Source organism: Aquarana catesbeiana, linkage group LG10 (genome assembly GCF_042186555.1).
Source record: "Aquarana catesbeiana isolate 2022-GZ linkage group LG10, ASM4218655v1, whole genome shotgun sequence".
Classification (NCBI taxonomy): domain Eukaryota; kingdom Metazoa; phylum Chordata; class Amphibia; order Anura; family Ranidae; genus Aquarana; species Aquarana catesbeiana.
The window spans coordinates 263,566,806-263,582,406 of record NC_133333.1 but is presented as its reverse complement, the minus strand read 5'-3'; the positions used below and the strand labels follow the sequence as shown (position 1 = coordinate 263,582,406).

The following is a 15,601-nucleotide window of genomic DNA, read 5'->3' as shown; positions in this document are numbered from 1 at the left end:
CATAGGACGAAACATATCGGTCAGAGCTACAGCAGTGATGTCTCCACGCCCACTTAGGCATTGATCGTGTACCTGAGATGATGTTTTATTCTTTTTACTTGTGATATTTTTTCAAGCACTTAAGGACCAGCCGCTGCAGTTATGCTGTAGCAGGTTGGCTCCGCTGGGCGAATCACCGTATCTGTACGTCGGGCGCTTTAATCTCTAGGGGCACGATGACGGAGCCGATGTGCGATGCCAACGGGCGCGATGCCAACGGGCGCAATGCCCACCGGCCACCCGCGATCGCTCCTGACAGAGACAGAACGGACATCTGTGAATGTGAATAGAAAGATCTCTGTTCTGTCAGGGGAGGAGAGACAGATCTGTGATCCTAATGATCAGGAACAGCGATCTGTCTCCTCCTCCAGGCAGTCCCCTCCCCCCACACTTAGAACACTGCCAGGTAACACATTTAACCCCTTGATCGCCCCCTAGTGTTATCCCCTTCCCTGCCATTTATACAGTAATCAGTGGCTATTTTTAGCTCTGTATAAATGTCAGTGGTCCCAAAAAAGTGTCCGATGTGTCCGCCGCAATGTTGCAGTCCCGCTAAAAATCACAGATCACCATCATTACTAGTAAAAGAAATAAAATAAAAATGCCATAAAATCAATAAGCTATAACTTCTGTGCAAACCAATCAATACGCGCTTATCGAGTTTTTTCTTTTAACCAAAAATATGTAGAAGAATATCGTCCGAAACCGAGGAAAACATTTGTCTTTTTATGTTTTGTTTGAGGATATTTATTATAGTAAAAAATAAAAAATATTCTTTTCTTTTCACAATTGTCTCTTTTTTTGTTTATAGAGCAAAAAATAAAACCCGCAGAGATGATCAAATCCCACCAAAGGAAAGTTCTATTTGTGGGAAAAAAGGACGTCAGTTTTGTTTGTGTACAACGTCACATGACCGCGCGATTGTCAGTTAAAGCGACACAGTGCCAAATCGCAAAAAATGGCCTGGTCATTAAGGGGGGTAAATCCTTCCGGGGCTGAAGAGGTTAAAGCGTGATTTCAAATATCGCTTCATGAGAGTTCTTCTCCTCGCACATTCATTTCATTTCTAGACGGCTTGTTTATGGTGAGATGAGCGCCGTGTACTGTGCCGTTTGCGGGGAAGTCTCCAGCCATCCATCTGCTCATCCATCCATCCGCTCATCCATCCGCTCATCCATCCATCCGCTCATCCATCCGCTCATCCATCCATCCGCTCATCCATCCGCTCATCCATCCATCCGCTCATCCATCCATTCATCCATCCGCTCATCCATCCATCCATCCACTCATCCATCCATCCGCTCATCCATCCGCTCATCCATCCATCCATCCGCTCATCCATCCATCCGCTCATCCATCCGCTCATCCATCCATCCGCTCATCCATCCATCCATCCATCCGCTCATCCATCCATCCATCCACTCATCCATCCATCCGCTCATCCATCCGCTCATCCATCCATCCATCCGCTCATCCATCCATCCACTCATCCATCCGCTCATCCATCCATCCATCCATCCATCCGCTCATCCATCCATCCATCCGCTCATCCATCCGCTCATCCATCCATCCGCTCATCCATCCATCCATCCATCCGCTCATCCATCCATCCATCCGCTCATCCATCCGCTCATCCATCCATCCGCTCATCCATCCATCCATCCGCTCATCCATCCGCTCATCCATCCATCCGCTCATCCATCCATCCATCCGCTCATCCATCCGCTCATCCATCCATCCGCTCATCCATCCACTCACCCATCCATCCATCCATCCGCTCATCCATCCGCTCATCCATCCATCCGCTCATTCATCCATCCATCCGCTCATCCATCCGCTCATCCATCCATCCGCTCATCCATCCATCCGCTCATTCATCCATCCATCCGCTCATCCATCCGCTCATCCATCCATCCGCTCATCCATCCATCCATCCGCTCATCCATCCGCTCATCCATCCATCCGCTCATCCATCCATCCATCCGCTCATCCATCCGCTCATCCATCCATCCGCTCATCCATCCGCTCATCCATCCATCCGCTCATCCATCCGCTCATCCATCCATCCATCTGCTCATCCATCCATCCGCTCATCCATCCGCTCATCCATCCGCTCATCCATCCATCCGCTCATCCATCCACTCACCCATCCATCCATCCATCCGCTCATCCATCCGCTCATCCATCCATCCGCTCATTCATCCATCCATCCGCTCATCCATCCGCTCATCCATCCATCCATCTGCTCATCCATCCATCCGCTCATCCATCCGCTCATCCATCCATCCATCCGCTCATTCATCCATCCATCCGCTCATCCATCCATCCGCTCACCCATCCATTCGCTCATCCATCCGCTCATCCATCCGCTCATCCATCCATCCATCCGCTCATCCATCCATCCGCTCATCCATCCATCCATCCGCTCATCCATCCATCCATCCGCTCATCCATCCATCCGCTCATCCATCCGCTCCGCTCATCCATCCATCCGCTCATCCATCCGCTCATCCATCCATCCGCTCATCCATCCGCTCATCCATCCATCCGCTCATTCATCCATCCATCCGCTCATCCATCCGCTCATCCATCCGCTCATCCATCCACTCATCCATCCATCTGCTCATCCATCCGCTCATCCATCCATCCGCTCATCCATCCATCCGCTCATCCATCCGCTCATTCATCCATCCGCTCATCCATCCATCCGCTCATTCATCCATCCATCCGCTCATCCATCCGCTCATCCATCCATCCATCCACCCAGCCATCTATCCATTCATCCATTCATCCATTCATCCATCCGCTCATTCATCCATCCATCCGCTCATATATCCGCTCATCCATCCACTCATCCATCCGCTCATCCATCCATCCACTCATCCATCCACTCATCCATCCACTCATCCATCCATCCGCTCATCCATCCACTCATCCATCCGCTCATCCATCCGCTCATCCATCCATCCGCTCATCCATCCATCCGCTCATCCATCTGCTCATCCATCCATCCACTCATCCATCCACTCATCCATCCATCCGCTCATCCATCCACTCATCCATCCACTCATCCATCCACTCATCCATCCGCTCATCCATCCGCTCATCCATCCATCCGCTCATCCATCTGCTCATCCATCCGCTCATCCATCCGCTCATCCATCCATCCGCTCATCCATCCGCTCATCCATCCGCTCATCCATCCATCCGCTCATCCATCCGCTCATCCATCCATCCGCTCATCCATCCATCCACTCATCCATCCATCCGCTCATCCATTCGTCCGCTCATCCATCCATCCGCTCATCCATCCGCTCATCCATCCGCTCATCCGCATCATCCATCTATTTATCCATCCTCTCATCGATCCATCCATCCATCTGCCCATCCGCTCATCCATCCGCTCATCCATCCATCCGCTCATCCATCCATCTATCCATCCGCTCATCATCCGCTCATCCATCCATCCGCTCAATCAGCCATCTATCCATTCATCCAGCCATCCATCTGCTCATCCTTCCATCCGCTCATCCATCCATTCTTCCATCCATCCGCTCATCCATCCATCCGCTCATCCATCCATCCGCTCATCCATCCACTCATCCTTCCATCCACTCATCCATCCATCCGCTCATCCATCCGCTCATCCATTCTTCCATCCGCTAATCCATCCGTTCATCCATTTGCTCATCCATCCATCCGCTCATCCAACCATCCATCCATCCGCTCATCCATCCGCTCATCCATCCATCCGCTCATCCAACCATCCATCCATAAGCTCATCCATCTGCTCATCCATCCGCTCATCCATCCATCCGCTCATCCATTAATCCATCCGCTCATCCATCCATCCATTCTTCCATCCATCCATCCGCTCATCCATCCATCCATTCTTCCATCCATCCATCTGCTCATCCATCCATCCGCTCATCCATCCATCCATTCTTCCATCCATCCATCCGCTCATCCATCCATCCATTCTTCCATCCATCCATCCGCTCATCCATCTGTTCATCCATCCATCCATCTGCTCATCCATACGCTCATCCATCCATCCATTCATCCATCTATCCATCTGCTCATCCATTCATCCGCTCATCCATTAGCTTATCCATTTGCTCATCCGCTCATCCATCCATCCATTTATCCATCCACTCATCCATCCATCCGCTCATCCATTAGCTTATCCATTTGCTCATCCGCTCATCCATCCATCCGCTCATCCATCCATCTGCTCATCCATCCATCCGCTCATCCATCCATCCGCTCATCCATTAATCCATCCGCTCATCCATCCGCTCATCCATCCATCCGCTCATCCATCCGCTCATCCATCCATCCGCTCATCCATCCATCCGCTCATCCATCTGGTCATCCATTAATCCATCTGCTCATCCATCTGTTTATCCTCTCATCAATCCATCCATTCTTTCATACATCCATCTGCTCATCCATCCATCCGCTCATCCATCCATCCGCTTATCCATCCATCCGCTCATCCATCTATCCGCTCATCCATCCATCCATCCACCCGCTCATTCATCCGCTCATCTATCCATCCGCTCATCGATCAGCTCATCCATCCGCTAATCCATCCGTTCATCCATTTGCTCATCCATCCGCTCATCCATCCGCTCATCCATTAGCTTATCCATTTGCTCATCCGCTCATCCATCCATCCGCTCATCCATCCATCTGCTCATCCATCCATCCGCTCATCCATTAATCCATCCGCTCATCCATCCGCTCATCCATCCATCCGGTCATCCATTAATCCATCTGCTCATCCATCTGTTTATCCTCTCATCGATCCATCCATTCTTTCATCCATCCATCCGCTCATCCATCCATCCGCTCATCCATTAATCCATCCGCTCATCCATCCGCTCATCCATCCGCTCATCCATCCATCCGGTCATCCATTAATCCATCTGCTCATCCATCTGTTTATCCTCTCATCGATCCATCCATTCTTTCATACATCCATCCGCTCATCCATCCATCCGCTTATCCATCCATCCGCTTATCCATCCATCCGCTCATCCATCCATCCGCTCATCCATCCATCCATCCGCCCGCTCATTCATCCGCTCATCTATCCATCCGCTCATCGATCAGCTCATCCATCCGCTAATCCATCCGTTCATCCATTTGCTCATCCTTCCATCTGCTCATCCGCTCATCCAACCATCCATCCATTCTTCCATCATCCGCTCATCCATCCATCCGCTCATCCATCCATCCATCCATTCTTCCATCATCCGCTCATCCATCCATCCGCTCATCCATCCATCCATCCGCTCATCCATCTGTTTATCCTCTCATCGATCCATCCATTCTTTCATCCATCCATCTGCTCATCCATCCATCCGCTCATCCATCCATCCATCCGCTCATCCACTAATCCATCTGCTCATCCATCCATCCATCCGCCCGCTCATTCATCCGCTCATCCATCCGCTCATTCATCCATTTATCCATCCGCTCATCGATCAGCTCATCCATCCGCTAATCCATCCGTTCATCCATCCGCTCATCCATCCATCCATCCATCCGCTCATCCACTAATCCATCCGCTCATCCATCCATCCATCCGCCCGCTCATTCATCCGCTCATCCATCCATCCGCTCATTCATCCATTTATCCATCCGCTCATCGATCAGCTCATCCATCCACTAATCCATCCGTTCATCCATCCGCTCATCCATCCATCCGCTCATCCATTCATCCATCCGCTCATCCATCCATCCATCCGCTCATCCATCCATCCGCTCATCCATCCATCCATCCGCTCATTCATCCATCCATCCGTTCATCCATCCATCCGCTCATCCATCCATCCATTCATCCATCTATCCATCTGCTCATCCATTCATCCGCTCATCCATCCATTTATCCATCCACTCATCCATCCATCCGCTCATCCATTAGCTTATCCATTTGCTCATCCGCTCATCCATCCATCCGCTCATCCATCCATCTGCTCATCCATCCGCTCATCCATCCATCTGCTCATCCATCCGCTCATCCATCCGCTCATCCATCCATCTGCTCATCCATCCATCCGCTCATCCATCCGCTCATCCATCCATCCATCCGCTCATCCATCCATCTGCTCATCCATCCATCCATCCGCTCATCCATCCATCCATCCGCTCATCCATCCATCCGCTCATCCATTAATCCATCCGCTCATCCATCTGTTTATCCTCTCATCGATCCATCCATTCTTTCATACATCCATCTGCTCATCCATCCATCCGCTCATCCATTAATCCATCCGCTCATCCATCCATCCATCCGCTCATCCATCCATCCATCCATCCATCCATTCTTCCATCCATCCGCTTATCCATCCATCCGCTTATCCATCCATCCGCTCATCCATCTATCCGCTCATCCATTCTTCCATCCGCTCATCCATCCATCCATCCATCCGCTCATCCATCTGTTTATCCTCTCATCGATCCATCCATTCTTTCATCCATCCATCTGCTCATCCATCCATCCGCTCATCCATCCATCCATCCGCTCATCCACTAATCCATCCGCTCATCCATCCATCCATCCATCCGCCCGCTCATTCATCCGCTCATCCATCCGCTCATTCATCCATTTATCCATGCGCTCATCGATCAGCTCATCCATCCACTAATCCATCCGTTCATCCATCCGCTCATCCATCCATCCGCTCATCCATCCATCCGCTCATCCATCCGCTCATCCATCCATCCATCCGCTCATCCATCCATCCGCTCATCCATCCGCTCATCCATCCATCCATCCGCTCATCCATCCATCCGCTCATCCATCCGCTCATCCATCCATCCATCCGCTCATCCATCCATCCGCTCATCCATCCGCTCATCCATCCATCCATCCGCTCATCCATCCGCTCATCCATCCGCTCATCCATCCATCCATCCGCTCATCCATCCATCCGCTCATCCATCCATCCATCCGCTCATCCATCCATCCGCTCATCCATCCGCTCATCCATCCATCCGCTCATTCATCCATCCATCCGCTCATCCATCCATCCATCCGCTCATCCATCCATCCATCCGCTCATCCATCCGCTCATCCATCCATCCGCTCATTCATCCATCCATCCGCTCATCCATCCATCCATCCGCTCATCCATCCGCTCATCCATCCATCCGCTCATTCATCCATCCATCCGCTCATCCATCCGCTCATCCATCCATCCGCTCATCCATCCATCCGCTCATCCATCCACTCATCCATCCATCCGCTCATCCATCCACTCATCCATCCATCCGCTCATCCATCCATCCATCCATCCATCCATCCGCTCATCCATCCATCCATCCATCCATCCGCTCATCCATCCATCCATCCATCCGCTCATCCATCCATCCGCTCATCCATTTATCCATCCGCTCATCGATCAGCTCATCCATCCGCTAATCCATCCGTTCATCCATTTGCTCATCCATCCATCCGCTCATCCATCAGCTCATTCGCTCATCCATCTATCCATTCATCCATCTGCTCATCCATCCATCCATCCATTCTTCCATCCGCTCATCCATCCATCCGCTCATCCATTCTTCCATCCGCTCATCCATCCATCCGCTCATCCATTCTTCCATCCGCTCATCCATCCATCCTCTCATCGATCCATCCATCCATCCGCTCATCCATCCATCTTGGGTTTTCTCCCTCAGTCACGGTGGGACCTCCTGTAGTTTGAGGATCTGGTGAGGAGTTTTGGTAGTTGGTGGTGAATAGTCTTTTCGCACTTATAATTAATTTGTATGAATTTTGTAAATTTTTGGGGAATTTTAATGAATTTGATGGATTTTTTTGGTAGTGCAGAGAAATCCCGATGACGAAATTCATGAAAAAACCATCCCGGCACAAATCCGACCAATGAGAAGAGAATATACAGACGGGGAAGACGTCCAATTATATGATAGAAGTTCCTGTACCGGGGGAGGGGAAATCTATTCTGTGACGCACCGCTGACATCAGAGCGAGGAGAACATGTGAATGAGTGACTTGTATAGCGCTACCTATGCGAACTGAATCGCCTCAGGGCGCTTTTTGCTGCCGGTGTCCATCTGCTGTATAGCGCGGTCCTTCACCCCATGGGGTCCCGACACGCTTACATACAACATACAACATACACATATTTAGCCAATTTTTCGACAGGATCTAATTAACTTTCCAGCATGTCTTTGGAATGTGGGAGGAAACCGGAGAACCCGGAGGAAACCCACGCAGGCGCAGGGAGAACATGCAAACTCCAGGCAGATGGTGTCGTGATTGGGATTTGAACCAGTGACCCTATTGCTGTTAGGTGAATGTGCTGCCCACTACACCACTGTGCCACCCACTACACTACTGTGCCGCCCACTACACCACTGTGCCGCCCACTACACCACTGTGCCGCCCACTACACCACTGTGCCGCCCACTACACCACTGTGCCGCCCATGTGAGAAGGAATGGCGGAGTTCCCCTTTACCACAAAAGAAAATCAGCAGATCGATGTAATGAATGTATTCACTGGGGGAGGAGCACCTATAGGGGGACAGACACGTATGAAAGACACGTATGAGGACAGACAAGTATGGGGACAGACACGTATGAAAGACACGTATGGGGACAGACACGTATGAAAGACACGTATGAGGACAGACACGTATGAGGACAGACACGTATGAGGACAGACACGTATGAGGACAGACACGTATGAAAGACACGTATGAGGACAGACACGTATGAGGACAGACACGTATGAGGACAGACACGTATGAGGACAGACACGTATGAAAGACACGTATGAGGACAGACACGTATGGGGACAGACACGTATGGGGACAGACACGTATGAAAGACACGTATGAGGACAGACACGTATGAGGACTGACACGTATGAGGACAGACACGTATGAGGACTGACACGTATGAAAGACACGTATGAGGACAGACACGTATGGGGACAGACACGTATGAAAGACACGTATGAGGACAGACACGTATGAGGACAGACATGTATGAGGACTGACACGTATGAAAGACACGTATGAGGACAGACACGTATGGGGACAGACACGTATGAAAGACACGTATGAGGACAGACACGTATGAGGACTGACACGTATGAAAGACACGTATGAGGACAGACACGTATGGGGACAGACACGTATGAAAGACACGTATGAGGACAGACACGTATGAGGACAGACATGTATGAGGACAGACATGTATGAGGACAGACATGTATGAGGACAGACATGTATGAGGACAGACATGTATGTGGAGAGACACATATGAGGACAGACATGTATGAAAGACACATATGGGGACAGACACGTATGAGGACAGACACGTATAGGGACAGACACATATGAGGACAGACACGTATGTGGACAGACACGTATGTGGACAGACACGTATGAGGGCAGACACGTATGAGGGCAGACACATATGAGGACAGACACGTATGAGGACAGACAGGTATGAGGACAGACAGGTATGAGGACAGACACGTATGAGGACAGACACGTATGAGGACAGACACGTGTGGAGGGACACAGATCAGGACAGACACGTGTCTGTCCCCATATGTATGGGGACAGACACGTATGAAGACAGACATGTATGAGGACATACATGTATGGGGATATACATGTATGGGGACAGACATGTAGGAGGACAGACATGTAGGAGGACAGACATGTATGAGGACAGACACGTATGTGGAGAGACACATATGAGGACAGACACGTATGAGAATAGACACGTATGAGGACAGACATGTATGAAAGACACGTATGGGGACAGACACGTATGAGGACAGACACGTATGAGGACAGACACGTATGGGGACAGACACGTATGGGGACAGACACGTATGAAAGTCACGTATGGGGACAGACACGTATGAGGACAGACACGTATGTGGACAGACACGTATGTGGACAGACACGTATGAGGGCAGACACGTATGAGGGCAGACACGTATGAGGACAGACACGTATGAGGACAGACAGGTATGAGGACAGACAGGTATGAGGACAGACACGTATGTGGAGAGACACGTATGTGGAGAGACACGTATGTGGAGAGACACAGATGAGGACAGACACGTATGAGAATAGACACGTATGAGGACCGACACGTATGAGGACAGACACGTATGAGGACAGACACGCGTGGAGGGACACAGATCAGGACAGACATGTGTCTGTCCCCATATGTATGGGGACAGACACGTATGAAGACAGACATGTATGAGGACATACATGTATGGGGACAGACATGTATGAGGACAGACATGTATGAGGACAGACACGTATGTGGAGAGACACATATGAGGACAGACACGTATGAGAATAGACACGTATGAGGACAGACATATATGTGGAGGGACACAGATCAGGACAGACATGTATGAAGACAGACATGTATGGGGACAGACATGTATGTGGACAGACATGTATGAGGATAGACACGTATGGAGACAGACACGTATGGAGACAGACACGTATGAGGACAGACACGTATGGAGACAGACATGTATGGGGACAGACACGTATGGGAACAGACATGTATGTGGACAGACATGTATGAGGATAGACACGTATGGAGACAGACACGTATGAGGACAGACACGTATGGAGACAGACACGTATGGGGATAGACACTTATGAGGACAGACACGTATGAGGACAGACACGTATGAGGACAGACACGTATGAGGACAGACACGTATGAGGACAGACATGTATGAGGACTGACACGTATGAGGACAGACACGTATGAGGACAGACACGTATGAGGACAGACACGTATGAGGACAGACACGTATGAGGACTGACACGTATGAGGACAGACACGTATGAGGACAGACACGTATGGGAACAGACACGTATGAGGACTGACAGGTAAGTGGACAAACAAGCCACGTTTGCAGAGCAGTGAAGGAGTGGAAGGGTTGGCTGGCTGTTCCCGGGAATCTGGGGGTGTGTATATTTTGGGGTCTACTCTAAGCATGGAAGGGTCCCTGTGAGGAACTCTCCAACATGTCAATGGCTGGCCCACATGGGTGACCCACCTTTCTGGAGTTTATTGGAATTCTCATCAATCCAGAAAAAGAGATTGGCAAACTCGCAGTCGCATAGCCAAGGGTTCCCCTCCAGGCGGACGGTCCGGAGAGACGGCAGCGATTCCAGCACCGCCACGCTTATACTTTGCAGATTATTGTCATTGAGTTCCAGCACTTGGAGAGCGTCCAGGTTCTCGAAGGCTTCTTGGTGAACCTCCGAGAGATTATTGTTCCCCAGACTTAGCTTGATGAGCCGGTCGGCCGATTTGAAAATCCCGGCTTCCAGCTGGGTCAGGTTGTTGTAACTTAAATCCAGGAAGACCAGGCGGGTGGAGGTGCTGAAGGTGCCCTCCTCCAGCGCGGTCAGCGAGTTGTTCCGGAGGTCCAGGTAGACCAGGTCAGCATAGAACAAGAACAGGTCCGCCGGGATGGACTGGATGTGGTTGTTGGCGGCCAGAAGTTTCCGAATGTCCAAGGGGAAGAGATTGGGAAGGCTGGGAAGTCCTTGATCCCGGCAGTCTATGGTGTGATAGTCCAAGCAGAGGCAGACAGAAGGGCAAAGGAGACTTCGAGGTAACATGAGGAAGAGGCAAACCAGGCAGAAGAGAGGCGAGGCGTAGCAGAGGACGCATGGCAGCATTGTAGAGGATTTCCAAGGACTAGGACAGAGACATTGTTCTCCTCTCCTTCTATGTGAATGGATCCTGGAGATCACATAACATCACAGATCAGATGGCAGCAGACATGGGGGAGGGGAATAAAATAGTCACTCACCCAATCTGCCGAGAGAAAACCAATCACATCCACCATGGATCGGAGAACCTGTGGAGGAAACGTCAGCAAATTTACTGACACCCACCATTTCCATACAATGTAGATCTACGGAGGGGATTTACTAAAGGCAAATAGACGGCGCACTCTGCAAGTGCAATTCCTCCACCCAATCACGTGCCAGGGAAATAAAAAAAACAACATCTTTGCTTGCATGTGATTGGATGATGGAAGTCAGCAGACCTCCCCCTCATTTATTACTAAGCTCTGGAGCAACTGTATTATGCGAAGTCGTTAGTAAATCCCCCCCATTGTGTCCCCCCATCTCTACCGCACATTCACATCCCCCCATCTCTACCACACATTCACATCCCCCATCTCTACCACACATTCACATCCCCCCATCTCTACCGCACATTCACATCCCCCCATCTCTACCGCACATTCACATCCCCCATCTCTACCGCACATTCACATCCCCCCATCTCTACCGCACATTCACATCCCCCATCTCTACCGCACATTCACATCCCCCATCTCTACCGCACATTCACATCCCCCATCTCTACCGCACATTCACATCCCCCATCTCTACCGCACATTCACATCCCCCCATCTCTACCATACATTCACATCCCCCCATCTCTACCGCACATTCACATCCCCCCATCTCTACCACACATTCACATCCCCCCATCTCTACCATACATTCACATCCCCCCATCTCTACCACACATTCACATCCCCCATCTCTACCATACATTCACATCCCCCATCTCTACCACACATTCACATCCCCCCATCTCTACCGCACATTCACATCCCCCCATCTCTACCATACATTCACATCCCCCCATCTCTACCGCACATTCACATCCCCCCATCTCTACCACACATTCACATCCCCCGTCTCTACCGCACATTCACATCCCCCCATCTCTACCATACATTCACATCCCCCCATCTCTACCGCACATTCACATCCCCCCATCTCTACCACACATTCACATCCCCCATCTCTACCGCACATTCGCATCCCCCATCTCTACCGCACATTCACATCCCCCATCTCTACCGCACATTCACATCCCCCATCTCTACCACACATTCACATCCCCCCATCTCTACCGCACATTCACATCCCCCCATCTCTACCATACATTCACATCCCCCCATCTCTACCGCACATTCACATCCCCCATCTCTACCGCACATTCACATCCCCCCATCTCTACCGCACATTCACATCCCCCCATCTCTACCATACATTCACATCCCCCCATCTCTACCGCACATTCGCATCCCCCATCTCTACCGCACATTCGCATCCCCCCATCTCTACCATACATTCACATCCCCCCATCTCTACCGCACATTCACATCCCCCATCTCTACCACACATTCACACCCCCCATCTCTACCGCACATTCACATCCCCCATCTCTACCACACATTCACATCCCCCCATCTCTACCATACATTCACATCCCCCCATCTCTACCACACATTCACATCACCCCATCTCTACCGCACATTCACATCCCCCATCTCTACCGCACATTCACATCCCTCCATCTCTACCACACATTCACATCCCCCATCTCTACTGCACATTCACATCCCCCATCTCTACCACACATTCACATCCCCCATCTATACCGCACATTCACATCCCCCCATCTCTACCGCACATTCACTTTCCCCATCTCTACCATACATTCACATCCCCCCACCTCTACCGCACATTCACATCCCCCCATCTCTACCATACATTCACATCCCCCATCTCTACCACACATTCACATCCCCCATCTCTACCATACATTCACATCCCCCCATCTCTACCGCACATTCACATCCCCCCATCTCTACCGCACATTCACATCCCCCCATCTCTACCGCACATTCACATCCCCCATCTATACCGCACATTCACATCCCCCCATCTCTACCGCACATTCACATGCCCCCATCTCTACCGCACATTCACATCCCCCATCTATACCGCACATTCACATCCCCCCATCTCTACCGCACATTCACATCCCCCATCTCTACCGCACATTCACATGCCCCCATCTCTACCGCACATTCACATCCCCATCTCTACCGCACATTCACATCCCCCATCTCTACCACACATTCACATCCCCCATCTATACCGCACATTCACATCCCCTCATCTCTACCGCACATTCACATTCCCCATCTCTACCATACATTCACATCCCCCCATCTCTACCATACATTCACATCCCCCATCTCTACCATACATTCACATCCCCCCACCTCTACCGCACATTCACATCCCCCCATCTCTACCGCACATTCACATCCCCCATCTCTACCACACATTCACATCCCCCATCTCTACCGCACATTCACATCCCCCCATCTCTACCGCACATTCACATCCCCCCATCTCTACCGCACATTCACATCCCCCATCTCTACCATACATTCACATCCCCCCATCTCTACCACACATTCACATCCCCATCTATACCGCACATTCACATCCCCCATCTATACCGCACATTCACATCCTCCATCTCTACCGCACATTCACATCCCCCATCTCTACCATACATTCACATCCCCCCATCTCTACCATACATTCACATCCCCCCACCTCTACCGCACATTCACATCCCCCCATCTCTACCGCACATTCACATCCCCCCATCTCTACCACACATTCACATCCCCCATCTCTACCATACATTCACATCCCCCATCTCTACCATACATTCACATCCCCCCATCTCTACCACACATTCACATCCCCATCTATACCGCACATTCACATCCCCCATCTATACCGCACATTCACATCCCCCATCTCTACCGCACATTCACATCCCCCATCTCTACCATACATTCACATCCCCCCATCTCTACCACACATTCACATCCCCCATCTCTACCACACATTCACATCCCCATCTCTACCATACATTCACATCCCCCCATCTCTACCACACATTCACATCCCCCATCTCTACCACACATTCACATCCCCCATCACTACCGCACATTCACATCCCCCCATCTCTACCGCACATTCACATCCCCCATCTATACCACACATTCACATCCCCCCATCTCTACCGCACATTCACATGCCCCCATCTCTACCGCACATTCACATCCCCATCTATACCACACATTCACATCCCCCATCTCTACCGCACATTCACATCCCCCCATCTCTACCACACATTCACATCCCCCATCTCTACCGCACATTCACATCCCCCCATCTCTACCACACATTCACATCCCCCATCTCTACCGCACATTCACATCCCCCCATCTCTACCACACATTCACATCCCCATCTCGACCGCACATTCACATCCCCCCATCTCTATCGCACATTCACATCACCCCATCTCTACCGCACATTCACATCCCCCCATCTCTACCGCACATTCACATCCCCCCATCTCTACCACACATTCACATCCCCCCATCTCTACCACACATTCACATCCCCCATCTCGACCATACATTCACATCCCCCATCTCTACCGCACATTCACATCCCCCATCTCTACCACACATTCACATCCCCCATCTCTACCGCACATTCACATCCCTCCATCTCTACCACACATTCACATCCCCCATCTCTACCGCACATTCACATCCCCCATCTCTACCACACATTCACATCCCCCATCTCTACCGCACATTCACATCCCCCAT

The 15,601-nt window shown here is 50.8% G+C and overlaps 1 protein-coding gene across 1 annotated transcript; it reads right to left on the bottom strand.

The window, feature by feature from the left end:
- Positions 1–11,099: 11,099 nt before the first annotated feature.
- LOC141109939 (leucine-rich repeat-containing protein 38-like) lies at positions 11,100–12,074 on the bottom strand. The gene has a single exon (XM_073601193.1). It carries the CDS (start codon positions 11,757–11,759, stop codon positions 11,100–11,102), a length of 660 nt encoding a protein of 219 aa, XP_073457294.1. The 5' UTR covers positions 11,760–12,074.
- Between the last annotated feature and the right edge of the window lie 3,527 nt (positions 12,075–15,601).